This window comes from Urocitellus parryii, chromosome 4, assembly GCF_045843805.1.
Source record: "Urocitellus parryii isolate mUroPar1 chromosome 4, mUroPar1.hap1, whole genome shotgun sequence".
Lineage (NCBI taxonomy): Eukaryota > Metazoa > Chordata > Mammalia > Rodentia > Sciuridae > Urocitellus > Urocitellus parryii.
The window spans coordinates 210940225-210953372 of NC_135534.1; the positions used below are offsets into that span (position 1 = coordinate 210940225).

A 13148-nucleotide genomic window follows, 5' to 3' on the forward strand; every position below is an offset into this window, starting at 1 on the left:
CTGCCCATTGGGCAAGTGCACTCGGACCCGCCCCGCGCCCAGCCGCTCCACCTATGGTAGGGGAGGAGGCCAGCAGCTGTCTAATGAAGGACGCTCACCTGGAACGCCCTCCAGAGGCCTCATTGGACTATGCCTGGCGCCGGCCATTCCCTGTTGGGGGAAGGGCCCCGGACACGCCCCCGGTCCTGGAACTTCATCCTAGTGGCCCCCACTTCCGCCTCTGCGCTCTGGGGCTCTAGGCGCCTTGGGCGGGCCAGAGGGCCGGGGCCTGGAGCGCCCTCGGGCGGACTCCAGTCTCGCGCTGCGGATGACCTTGGCTGAGCCTGGACTTCCTCGTTGCACTAGCAATCAGCCTGCATGTTCCATCCACTGAGAGCACAGCGAGGGAGCTGTCAGCACGACGGCGGACAAAGTGCAGGCTGTACCGCCCTCATGACCTAGGTGGGGAGTGCTATTGAGTGCACAGCTTCTAGGTCCTCCCACCTGCCGTCCAACAACAGTGGACTCTCAGGCGAGGGCCCCTGAGAGACGTAGGTGCCACTTCTGAGCCCCGCCCCGCCCTAAGGAATGGGTTTCTTTGCAACCCTAGGTTTTGCAGCCTCTTAGACTGCATTGTTCAGAAGTGTGTGAATCTGTTGTTACAGGTGGTGCTTCCCAGTACCTACTACAGTAGGACCTATCTTCGAGGAGACACACCAAGGAAGCCTACTTGCTCTCACACATAAGCAGGCCCGCAGGGCCCTGCACACTTGGACAGCTCTCCGATGCAGAAAATCACAAAAGCCAGAAGCTTCGCGTGAGCAGCCCGTTGTCACACCCTTTATCTGTTTAACGTCCCTCCCCGCAGGCTGGGTGGAAGTGCCTTTAACGCTGAGGGCACATCTTTGAGCTGGTATCTTGGTGACACCAAGTTTTCTTCTCTGGGGAGGACTGCATAATGCTCACTATATTCTTTCCAGCCCAGGGACAGTAGGGAGATTGCTTGGAGCCAACAGGAAGAAGGGGAAATTGGAAAGCACAGAGAAGTGGCAGTCTGTCCTTCACCTGTCCTGTAGTTAGCAGTGGTCTCAGTACAGACATCACCGTCTTCCACTCCACTTACCTTTCAGTAACTCTTCCCAGCAGCACCTGGGTCTCGGCAAAGACACCAAGTAGGCTTTGGCCTAAGGGTCCCTTCTCAGCTTCAGGGTCCCCTGCTACCATCATAATTCTGCCTCACCCTCCCAACTGCTCCATTAAGCTGGAGAAAAACTGGATTTCAATCTTCCAGAAGCTTTTCAATCCACCTTTATAAAGCCTCATGCTTCTCACTTCTGCAGCAGCAGAATGCCAATTCCAAATTACTGAAATAAAACAGGAGCACACAAAACAGTGACTCTAAAAATAAATAACCTATGGGCTGGGGCTGGGGCTCAGTGGTAGAGCACTTGCCTAGAAGGCAAGTTCGTGAAGCACTGGGTTCAATCCTCAACACCACATAAAATAAAGTTATTGTGTCCATCTACAACTAAATACACACACACACACACACACACACACACACACACACAAACACATATATAAAAACAAGGGCTGGGGTTGTGGCTCAGTGGTAGAGCACTCACCTAGCACGTGAGAGGCCCTGGGTTCAATCCTCAGTACCACATAACAAAAAAAAAAAGGTATTGTCTCCAACTACAACTAAAAAATAAAATTTAATAAATAAATAAATAAATAACCTACAAGAAAAACCACTCCAATGTTCAGCTTGTATGTCTTTAACAAAATTTATGCCAAACTTGGTAGGAGACATCTTTGTAGCTGTGAGACAAACTATACACGTCTCCAACTCAGGTATCCCAAAGGCTAACATGACCAGGCAAAGGGGAATGAAGCTTAAGGTTGTCCAAGCTACTGTACTGGTGCAACAGTCAGCAGGCTTGTTCTTAAAGGGCCAGACGGTGTTTTAGCCCAGTGGGTCTCAACGGGACAGTTGAGGACTTGCAAACATCAGGCTAAATTTTTGGTTGTCATAAGCAAAGGGTGCTGCTGGCATCCATTTTAGCAGAGGCCAGGGATGATGCTAAACCTCCTACACATTCAGAACAGTCCCTCCTACACCCTCAATAAAAATGATCTGGCCCAAAAGGCTTAAATGATGAGATTGAGACCCAGGGTCTCATATATTTGTTCTCTGTCACACTTTTTTTTTTTTTTTTTTTTGGTACCAGGGATTGAACTCAGAGGCACTTGACCACTGAGACACATCCCCAGCCCTACTTTGTATTTTGTTTGTATTTTGTTTAGAGACAGGGTCTCACTGAGTTGCTTACTGTCTCACTTCTGCAGAGGCTGGCTTTGAACTCACAATCCTCCTGTCTCAGCCTCTCCAACTACTGGTATTACATGAGTGCTTCCCCACACCCAGCACACATTCATCTTTGCTGTTATTTTGGAGTTTGTTTGATACTGGGGATTGAGGGAGACCTTGTTTCAAAATTTAAAAAAAAAAAAAGATTAAAAGGGCTGGGGATGTACCTCAATGGCTAAGTGCCCCCAGGTTCAATCCCCAGTACCAAAAAAATAGCCTCAGGCCACTGGGTGCAATCCTGCTCTATAGATCCCCCCAATAATAGCCATGCACTGGCAAGAAGTCAAGGGCTTTGGTGTCACACGAACTATTTAGCAAGTTGTCGACTCTGTCCTGGACTATTGTCTTTATCCTGCAGGGCAGAGTTGACAACTTCCTATTCTCCCAGAAGTCCACCACCACACTTTTTGGTCTACCTACAACCTCAACTCTGTAATGAATTTCCACTCCACATAGTAGGGAGTATCTTAGCATTTGTCTTATTCAAGAGAGGTATGGTGACAATATTCATGTCAGGAAAACATTCTCTTATTTTATTTTCATCTCAGCAAATGTTCTCATTTGGCACCTAACTGGCATCAAACCAAAGACCTCAAGGCCAACAATCTGGGCTGCTCACAAGGCTCCATAAGTAAGTCTCTGTGCCATGAGCATCAGAGCACCTGTTTCTGTCTTTGGTCCCTTAGAAAGGCCTAAATCTGTCCCAGATGCACTAATGGTGCTGGCCACAAGGTGGTGGGAAAGTCCTGAAATTGCAATCTGCTGGAACAAAAAGCCAAGCTATGACTTGCTAGTAGAGTGCTTTTCTCAGGTGGCAGATATCCAGATGGGGTCATAATCATGCCGGGAGAGGTGGGGCGGAGCTTTGAGCTCTTCCCTCAGTGCTACTGGCTGGACAAAATCCTAATCCAGTTTTGCCGCCTTCATAAAGAAGTACATCCCCAGGATCCATGCTGAGTATTCAGAGCCCACCAGGACATTTTAATTATGTGCAGTTTCCTACTGTTAGAGTAGTTCAGGACCGGCTGGGCTGGGTCCCTTCTTAGGATCACAATTCAGGATTAGCTACTCAAAGCATTAATAACAGGAAATGCATTTCAAGGATGGAGTCTGCTCTTCTTTAATCCTGCTGAAGAAACAATGTTAGACTGGCATAGAGAAAACTGGACTCTCAGCCGGGCACAAGAGGACGCTGCCTTCAAACCAGTGTCTCTTCTCCAGCGTGATGCAAGTAGGGCCTCAGCAGGAGTCCAGCAGTTCAGTTGTGCAACTCTCCTTCTCCAATCCCTGAGAGACTAGTTGACGCGACAGGCGCGGATCATGAGCAGCTGCAGCAGAATGAAGACTGGAGATGCGATCAGGCCGAACCAGAGCTCTCTTGTCTGCTCCACCAGCTTCTGGCACAGCAGCATCTCAAAGACGAACTTGAGGCTAAGGACTGTGAGAACCCAGAAGAGGCGCAGCACTGCCAGCCGCTTCTCCCCGTCTTGGAAGAGGCGCACAGACACGATAGTGGTAAAGTAGGTGCTGAGGCCGTCAGCAGCGAAGAAGGGCACGAACACGTTCCACCAGGAGAGGCCCGGGGCGAGGCCATCCACTCGCAGTGCCAGAAGCACGGAAAACACCAACAGGGCCAGCAGGTGCACGAAGATTTCGAAGGTGGCAAAGCCCAGCCACTGAACCAACTCCCGCAGTGAGAAGAGCATCGCGCCGGCGGGGCGCGGGCCAGAGCCCGGCCGCCCGCGCCCCTCGGGGCGCCGCGCCCACTCTGCCCGCGGGCCCGCCCGCCGCCCGCCGCCGCCGCTGCGACCGACAAGCAGCGAGCGGCCCCGCCCGCCCCGGCCCCCGGCCCCGGAGCGCCGCCGATCCCCCGGACCCAGCCCGGGACCCAGCACTAGTTGCCCGCAGACGCCCGGACGCCATGCCCCGCCGGCACGGTCCGTTGGCGTCACTTCCGGGCGACCACAGAAGCAGGAAGTCGGCCTGCGACTTCCGGGCCGGTTCTGCTGCGGGGCTCTCCGCGCTGTGCGATGACGGCCCCGCAGCTCCTGGTGCTCTTTGGCAGCCAGACGGGCACGGCCCAGGATGTGGCGGAGAGGCTGGGCCGCGAGGCGCGGCGCCGGCGGCTGGGCTGCCGCGTGCAGGCGCTGGACTCGTACGCCGTGGTGAGAACCGGCGGCCGAGGCGGACACCCTCCGCCCTGCCCCTGCGGGTTTGGGCGAAGGGGGGCTTGGCACCCGGGCTGAAAGAGAGAGGCCGCCGGCCCCGCTCCCCTGCCGCCCGGAGTGAAGGAGAGGGGGCAGATCGGGAGCGTGCCTGACGGTGACAGCCAGAGGCCTTACATCTGTGTCTTTTTGTTGAGGCCAATCTGATCAGGGAGCCCCTGGTGGTGTTTGTTTGTGCGACTACCGGGCAAGGAGACCCTCCTGACAACATGAAGGTAAGACCGGCCTGATGTAGCTCCCTCCGCCCTCAGCCGCGTCTCCGTTACCTGGAGAGTCCAAGTAGCACAATGAGCAGTTGCCCTTCGATAGCAGGCGCGCGTTAGAGCCGGACTGGAGAGAATGCCTTTGAGTGGAGCTGATGGAGGCTCTGCTTGTCCTCTCTAACGAACTCTTCGCAGCCACCAAATAACCTTGTTCTCCATTTTACCTGTTTGTGTGCTTTCAGAACTACATAGGAACCGGGCTGGGTTCTTTTGAAGGCTGTGCAGCATTCGGGGAACGTTTAATTGTTTGATCACCTCCGAGTGCATATTATACCCCTGGCACCAATATGTGCTGGAAATCTAGCTGTGAACCCAGTAGTCACATTTCTACCCTCACACTTGCAGAAACAATAGATCTAATGGACTACTACAATGCCTGGAAATGCCTGCTGTTGGGGAAAGTGTCAGTTGCTACGGGAGCCTAAAGCCTTAGGCAGAACTCTCTGGAAGGAAGGAGTATAGGTTGAGTTTTGGGATGAATGGAATGGGACAGGGAAGAGGAAACAGCCTGTGCAGAGGAGAAGGATGAGATAGCCTCTGTGAAGAGCAGAAGACAGTTGAGCATGGCCAAGCCAAGACAGCACTGGGAAAAGAGCAGGGGAGGAAAAGCAGGAAGCCTGTCTGGTTCCAAGAGGTGGGCTGCACTAGAGATGACTCGGAATGGGCTGATACTGTGAGACTGACACAGTCACACTCACACTCTGCCAAGAACACCATCTGTTTGTAGGGGGCCAAGAATAATGATAGGAGATCACAGCACAGGCAAGAGAAGCCGGTGGTCTGAGGTGAGGTGGTGGTAGAAAGCAAAGCAAAGTGGACACATTCCAGAGAATTTTAGAAGGTAAAGTCAACAGGACCGGTAATGGAAGGGAACTGGAAGATGGGGAAGAAAGTTTACTAGCAGCAGGGATTTGGGCTTGGGAACTAGGTAGTTCTACCTGCAGAAAGAGAACATGGTGGGGCCAAGTGCCTAGAGACATCTGGGGAAGTACGTAAGTTGGACCTCCAGGAGGGTCCTGGGGTGAAGCCAGTGTGGGATCAAAATATAGAGGTTTGAGCCTGGCGTGGTGGCACACGCCTGTAATCCCAGCAGCTCAGGACACTAAGGCAGGAGGATCATGAGTTCAAAGCCAGCCTCAGCAAAGGTGAGGCACTAAGCAACTCAGTGAGGTACTATCTCTAAATAAAGTACAAAATAGGGCTGGGGTGTGGCTCAGTGGTCGAATACCACTGAGTTCAATCTCTAGTACCCCCCCCACCAAAAAAATAGAGATGTCTGAGAAAAGGAAGCCCCTCCCTTCCCCAGGACTGCCATCCTGAGCAAAGCATAAAATGGGGCAATGGGGTGAGGAGATGAAGAACAGCTTCCCCAAGGCCAGCTTCCTCAAGTGGGTGCTTCAAGTAGAACTATAGTCATTAAAGCCACACGGAAGTCCAGAAATAGGCCTGAGAGGGAGTTCCTGGGATTGCTGGTAGTAGTCAGGGAGAACAGTTTCAGTGGCTTGCAGGGAGAAAAGACCCGTAATAAAATGAGTGAGCAGGTGGGAGGATCATTGACAATATTTAGGCATTGATTTAAAAACACATTCTGGCTATGAAAGGACTAAGGATTTCAAAAGAGGACATTTATAAGGTGGAAGAGACTGGCATGCTAAATGTTGATGGGAAAGGGTAGCGGGAAGAAGGCAAATGCTGTGGGGAGGCTGGGGTAAGACCTGAGCACATCTGGGATCCCCACAGACTGAGAAGGACAACAGAAAAGGAGGCTGGGGGAACGGGCAGGAGGTGTGTGGTGGGAGGGGCCTGCCTGGGAGGTAGAGGAAAAAGAAATCTTCCTCAGGTCTTAGGTGTCAGAGCAGCCAATGGCACCAGGGAGACGATGGGTCATACCAGAGTTTAGATGACTAGAGAGAAGAAGAATGCCATGGCAAAGAGCCACAGCGGGGAGCCAGTGTTGGCTGCCTTCTCAACCACAGCAAGAACTGGGGCTGTCTGAGAGGCCGCTGGGCAGGAAGGCCCTGGCCTCTGCTTGGGTCTCATGGCGAATGCTGCAGTAAAGAAGCCAGAGCCCTGCTCATCCCCTGGTGGCAAAGCCCATTGTGTTACAAGTGTATCCCCAAGGTCTCCCATCAGTCTCAAGTACAGGTAGACCACAGCACAGTGAAGCAAAGACCCCAGTAAAAGGTAGAGACCTAGAGAGACAAATGGAACTCAGGAGCAGAGCCCAAGACCCTGAGGGAGGCCATTAAAGACTGGGCAGCACAGCTCAAGAATCGTACCAGGCAGCATAACAAAAAAAGTGGAAGGAAAAGGGCAGAACTCAAAGTTACTCCAGGGAAGGTAGCAGGGGGATGATCATAGAAAGTAGCAGAATGTCCCTGGACTGGAGGACAAGTTGCCAGCCTGAGAGTAGCAGTGTACCTGGAGAGGGCCATGCCAGCTGCAGAAAGGGCAACAAGGCATTCCATGTGGTTTCTGCTGCTGGGGACAAAGCATGTTCCAGTGGCTGACAGGGACAGAGGGGAAGCAGGCATGTGGCTCTGGCTTCTCAGGCCTGAGGGAATGGCCCCAGCCCAGCAGCCCCAGGCTGCTGAGGGTATGTAGAGGATTCTGGTACTTTGAGATAGGCCAGGGTACAGGCTGGAGCAGGAATGAGCCCTGAGGCTTCAGGAAACAGGTCTCAGGAGGCAGAGCCTTTGTTGGCCATATGTGGGACAGGCAGCAGTACAGAGGTGTACCTACATGCACAGGCTGCCCTGGGCTGAAAGTAGGGAGGTGACCAGCATGCTCCTGGCAAGAGGGCCTCTGGTGCTATGGAGGAGCAGGAAGGCTGCAAGGTAGGTGTGAAGGGGAGGCACTCTTGACCTGTGCCCAGCCAGCTCCTGCTCCTCCAGTCAGGGATGGACAAGGACAGTACCCAGAGGCGCTCAGCCTCAGACCTCAAGGTCTGAGTATAGCCCCCAGGGGAGGAGAGGCTTACACTTCTGCTGGGAATGGCAGACATGGAGGTGAAGGTCCCCATGGGGAGGGGGGACAGTTTGGGGAGCCAGTACAGAGCAAGGAGGGAGTTGGGGTCCAACAGAGGATTCCAGGGGTGGCTCAGAACCCATCAGAGGGTCCAGCCCAGAGGACTGCTGTGACCAAGCAGGCCCATGCCCAGCATTAGCCTGAGAACTGGCTCAGGACTTGTGGTGTGACTGGGAGAAGTCAGTGCCCTGGGGGGGCCTGACTGGGAACAGAGGGCTGAGGAGTGGGAGTGGGGACAACCATGGCCACCTGACCTCTTTGTGATGCTGATTCTGGGTAGTGGTGGGGTAGCTTTACTCCTTTACAACTGTACACATTTTCTGAAGTTTCTTGTCATCCTCTTAGAATAAAAATAGTTTTTAAGAAGGGAAGTCTTAAGCAGCAGGCAGTCGGGCGCCCTGGGAAGGTAGGCTCACAGTGTGCAGCCTTCCTCCCACTGGCAGGCAGCCCTGCTCCTGCCGGCCTTCCTGCATCCTGGGGATCAGCCCAGCCCTGCCCTGTGGTCAGATGTCCTATCTCATTTTGCCCCATCCAGTCCTCTTCCCCTTCCCTGATCCCTCCTCGCCACAGGGTCAGCCTAGAGGTAGAGACCCTAATGTGGGTTTCCTGTGCCTCTAGAACTTCTGGAGGTTCATATTCCGGAAGAACCTGCCTTCCACTTCCCTCTGTCAGATGGATTTTGCTGTCCTGGGCCTTGGGGACTCCTCCTATGCCAAGTGAGTAGGGGTCGATGGGCATACTGGCCAGCATTCTGGCCTGACAAGGGACAGTTCTCCAGGCCAAGTGAGAGGTGCCCTGGTGGAGTGACACGTGACCTGGCCTCCAGGCTATGTGGGCCTCACAGTAGGGGAGAGACAGACAGGGAGCAGGCAGAGGAACACAGCACTACCTTGGATCCAGGCCAAGGCTCAGACGAGTGAGCATCACATCCCAACCTGTGGTAACTCCAGCAGAGATCAGCCTGGTCCTGTTCCTTACCAGGTAGGGAACAGGCTGGGCCTGTAATCTCAACGGCTCAGGAGGCTGAGGCAGGAGGATTGCAAGTTCAAAGCCAGCCTCGGCAACTGAGCAAGGCCCTAAGCAATTTAGCAAGGCTCTGTCTCAAAAAGGGCTGGGGATATGGCTTACTGGCTAAGCGCCCTTGGGTTCAATGCCCAGTACCAAAACAAAACAACAACCAAGTAGAAAACACTGTGAGGTTTCAGGATTTGGAAAGAGCTCTGAGATGGCAGCCCACTCTGTGGGCCTTACCTGGCAGGGCATGGCTCCTGGCTTTCCTCTTATAGTGTCTTTGTGACACACAGCCACTGTCCCTAAGCAAAAAGTGGTGTTACTTTGCATCATTTCCTAAGGAGATGATGAGGGGTTTGTGTCCAAGCGTACAGATGGCATCTTATGACACCAAAGTTTTGAAAACTTCCTGTGGAAGGGAACCAGGGCTTTCCAGTGCCACATGCCATTCTGATACCACAAGCTGTGTGCTCAGTAGGGTTCTTAGTCACTAGACAAAGGGGAGAGAATGGGAACTCCACAGCCATGTGACCAGCTCTGCTGCAAGATCTTGTTCCTTGGCAGTGTGCACACATACCAGAGCAGTTGGAAGGGAGCCCCAGCTGCAGGGCTCACACCTAGTGTGGTCCCTGGAGGTTGTGGTGTGATGTGGTGCCTACAGGGTCTAATTGTGCCTTTGTAAACCAAAGAGAAATGAAACCAGCCTCCAGGAGGACCTCTGACTTTTCCCTGCAATTCAGGGTCTCTGGCCAGAGAACCTGGAGGCTATGGTGGTCTTCAGCCCCCACTTGGGGATGAAATGATAGGTGAACCAGACTCTGTCTCCCCACATGGGCTCTTGGCATTGCAAGGCCCTGCTGTTCATGGCACCTGTAGGGGCCCTGGTCTCCTTGTTTCCCCTGACATGTCACAGCCCTGCCCTCTCTGATGGTGCAGTCAGTGTGGGACGTCTCCACCTGAGGGAGGATCTTGTGCCCCAAGCAGTGGGTCAGCCTCGCTGTCTCCATAGGTTCAACTTTGTGGCCAAAAAGTTACACCGCCGGCTGCTACAGCTTGGGGCCAGTGCCCTCCTGCCTATATGCCTGGGGGATGACCAGCATGAGCTGGGGTAAGCATGGGTGGTGATGCCCCTGGGGGCTCTGGCCAACAGGCCAGCCATTGCCCTTGACGATGCTTGTGCTCTCTCAGGCCTGATGCCATCATCGACCCCTGGTTGGGAGACCTGTGGGAAAAGGTGCTGGAGTTATACCCGGTGCCCATTGACCTCCCTGTGATCCCCCATGGAGTCCCGTGAGTGTGGGCCTTGGGTCAGCACTGGAGCTGCCACAGACTGGGTGTGGCCGAGAACCTCATCCTGGTCCCCTCTGGTGTGGGTATGTTGCCTCCAGGAGGGAAGGCCATGGTCTGATGTCTCTGCCATGCCCACAGCTTACCCTCCAAGTTCACCCTCCAGTTCCTTCCGGAGGTCCCCAACCCAAGATCCAAGGAGTCATGCCTAGCCATCTCAGACTCTCTGGGACCCCCGTCAGAGTCCCAGCCCTTCCTGGCACCCATGGTCACCAACCAGAGGGTCACAGGTCCCTCACACTTCCAGGATGTTCGGCTGATTGAGTTCGACATCACAGACTCTGGCATCAGGTAGGGATTCAGAGCAAGCCTGAGACCTCAAGCAGGCAGAGGGGACAAGGTGCTTAGGTATCCTAGAAGCCAAAATGGGCAACAGTGGGCAGTGGATCTGGGCTTCAGAAGAGTCTGCCAAAGCTGGGGAGGAGGCTTGACAGCAGGGAGGCCTCTACCCACAGACCCCCAGCCCTCCCTAGACATTTGCCTCCTTCCTCTGCAGTCTCCTAAGCCCCTACATATTCCCCCGAAGTATGATTTCCTGCCCTTGCCCTTCCTGCCCCATCTCCACGCCCTGGTGGCTTTCCCACACAGCTTTGCTGCAGGAGACGTGGTCCTGATCCAGCCCTCAAACTCGGCAGCCCATACCCAGCAGTTCTGCCACGTGCTGGGCCTGGATCCCAGCCAGTGCTTCGTGCTGCAGCCCCGGGAGCCAGGTGAGTCGGAGCCAGGCCAGACCTCAGTGGTGACTGCCCATCTACTCTCCCACATCCAAGGCCCCACCTGAGGTCCCAGCACACCAAGGTCTTCTGCTCCCACTGCAGATGTCCCTTGCCCACCGGGACTGCCCCAGCCCTGCTCTGTGTGGCAGCTCGTATCCCAGTACCTGGACATTGCCAGCGTGCCTCGTCGCTCCTTCTTTGAGCTCCTGGCCTGTCTCTCCCCACATGAGCTGGAGCGGGAAAAGCTGCTGGAGCTCAGTTCTGCCCAAGGCCAGGAGGATCTCTGCGAGTACTGCAGCCGGCCTCGAAGGACCATCCTGGAGGTGGGCAGGTCCGTGGGGGCCACAGAACCCTGAGCTGTGTTCACATTGTGGCTGTGCTGAGACTCTCTCTGTCCAGGTACTGTGTGACTTCCCACACACCGCGGGTGCCATCCCCCCAGACTACCTGTTGGACCTCATCCCGCAGATCCGGCCCCGAGCCTTCTCCATCGCCTCTTCTCTGCTGGTGAGGCCTGGCAGGCAAAGCAGGGACTGGCCCTCGGACTGGGGCAGGGGGTGCAGGCAGGGGCCACACTCTTGACAGGAATGGTCTTCCTGCCCAGGACTGCCACTGGGTGGAGTGGGTGGTGGGCAGGAGTGGCCTAGTGGGCAGGGCACCTCTGTTCCCCAGGTTCATCCCAGGAGGCTCCAGATCCTTGTGGCTGTGGTACAGTACTGGACACGCCTCAAGGAGCCCCGCCGGGGCCTCTGTTCCTCCTGGCTGGCATCTCTGGACCCAGAGAAAGGTGCCTCCTGCTCCTGGGAGGTGGGAGAGGGAATGCAGCCCGGGTTCCCCCGTCTTTCCTGTGCAACAGTTGGTGCTAGGTAGATCCCTAGCAGGCTGCTCAGTCGGTCCTTTGCACCCTTTATGCCACCTCTCTCATGGCAGGACCTGTCCAAGTTCCCCTGTGGGTGCGTCCTGGGGGCCTGGCTTTCCCAGAGACCCCAGACACACCTGTGATCATGGTGGGGCCTGGCACTGGTGTGGCCCCCTTCCGAGCAGCTGTTCAGGAACGTGTGGCCCAGGGCCAGACTGGTGAGTGCAGGGTTCCAGGGCAGGGTCACCATGGGCTGGCTTGACTGAATCCCCAGGGCCTGTGTCCAGTCTTGAGGCCCCCTGTATTTCCCAGGAAACTTCTTATTTTTTGGCTGCCGCTGGCGGGACCAGGACTTCTACTGGGGAGATGAGTGGCAGGAACTGGAGAAGCGGGGCTGCCTGACTCTTGTCACAGCCTTTTCCCGGGAGCAGGTGGGTGTGTTCAGGAGCCAGGGCAGGGCAGGAGAGAAGAGAGTCTAGACTTACCCCTGCTACTTGCAGGGGCGGAAAGTATACGTGCAACACCGACTCCGGGAGCTAGGACCGCTGGTTTGGGAGCTGCTGGACCGACGTGGTGCCTACTTCTACCTGGCTGGGTGAGCCCTGGTCATGGTGTGGTGGAATGGGCCCAGCTCTCTGGGGCTCCCAGCCATACTGAATCCTCTGGCCTGCTCCTCCAGCAATGCTAAGTACATGCCAACGGATGTCACGGAAGCCCTGATGTCCATCTTCCAGGAGGAGGGTGGGCTCTCCCACCCCAATGCAGCTACCTACCTTGCCAGACTCCAGCGGACACTGCGCTTCCAGACTGAGACCTGGGCTTGAGGAACTACCTAGCAAAGGGGCCTCTTGCCCCTGTTTGATACCTGAGCCCTAGAGTCCATATCAAGACCAGGGCTGATGCTCCTAGGCCTCAGCTGGCTTAGAGGGCCCTCCTTGCTCACAGCCACACCCCAGGGGGACCCAGGGCCCCACACTCTCAGCCTTGACTCCACTGGCTGCCCCTCACCTACACCATCCCATCCCATTTTTCCATCAGGTTGGTGCTCTGGCCTGGTGCAATGCTCCAGGAAGGCCCCTACCCTGATGGGTACCAGGAACCTAATGAACCCTTCCTGAAGTTTAGGGTCCTGTGAGGGCTCCCTTTCTTCAGTTTGCAGGGACCATGCTGTCTCTAGTCACCCTGCAGCACCCACAAAACTCCGGTTATTGTTGGAGGCCATCAGGACCCCCGACTTCCTGAGAAGCAGGAAGAGGCCAGCCCCTTCCTTTCCTGATTCAGAAAACCTTGGCAATAAACATGACAGTTGGGCAGCTGCTCCCAAGTGTGCTCCTCTACCTTCCTGATGCT

General features: G+C 55.1%; 2 protein-coding genes across 5 annotated transcripts; one reads left to right on the top strand and one right to left on the bottom strand.

The window, feature by feature from the left end:
- Positions 1 to 2862: 2862 nt before the first annotated feature.
- On the bottom strand, positions 2863 to 4121 carry Tmem203 (transmembrane protein 203). Its single transcript, XM_026395453.2, has one exon. The coding sequence runs from the start codon at positions 4054 to 4056 to the stop codon at positions 3646 to 3648; it is 411 nt and encodes a 136-aa protein (XP_026251238.1). The 5' UTR covers positions 4057 to 4121; the 3' UTR covers positions 2863 to 3645.
- Positions 4122 to 4342: 221 nt separating this feature from the next.
- Positions 4343 to 13116, top strand: Ndor1 (NADPH dependent diflavin oxidoreductase 1). 4 transcript variants are annotated; one of them, XM_026395509.2, is made up of 14 exons: positions 4343 to 4515; positions 4713 to 4790; positions 8484 to 8581; positions 9886 to 9984; positions 10065 to 10166; positions 10305 to 10514; positions 10812 to 10933; positions 11042 to 11262; positions 11339 to 11446; positions 11612 to 11726; positions 11870 to 12016; positions 12111 to 12229; positions 12299 to 12393; positions 12478 to 13116. In XM_026395509.2, exons 1-14 carry the CDS (start codon positions 4381 to 4383, stop codon positions 12620 to 12622), a joined length of 1794 nt encoding a protein of 597 aa, XP_026251294.1. In that variant the 5' UTR covers positions 4343 to 4380; the 3' UTR covers positions 12623 to 13116. The 4 variants fall into 4 exon arrangements, 3 of the variants coding, with proteins under 3 accessions (XP_026251294.1, XP_077653312.1, XP_077653313.1); XR_003301443.2 differs by lacking the exon at positions 12478 to 13116 and having other exon boundaries at positions 12149 to 12229; positions 12299 to 12385; XM_077797186.1 differs by lacking the exon at positions 11870 to 12016.
- Positions 13117 to 13148: the final 32 nt, after the last annotated feature.

Excerpts from the sequence above, each read along its gene's own strand:
- Tmem203 (XM_026395453.2), bottom strand. The coding sequence starts at position 4,056 with ATGCTCTTCTCACTGCGGGAGTTGGTTCAGTGGCTGGGCTTTGCCACC.
- Ndor1 (XM_026395509.2), top strand. The coding sequence starts at position 4,381 with ATGACGGCCCCGCAGCTCCTGGTGCTCTTTGGCAGCCAGACGGGCACG. Across the intron at positions 10,515-10,811 it reads ATCACAGACTCTGGCATCAG|CTTTGCTGCAGGAGACGTGG; the intron begins GTAGGGATTCAG and ends TTTCCCACACAG. Across the intron at positions 12,230-12,298 it reads CAGCCTTTTCCCGGGAGCAG|GGGCGGAAAGTATACGTGCA; the intron begins GTGGGTGTGTTC and ends TGCTACTTGCAG.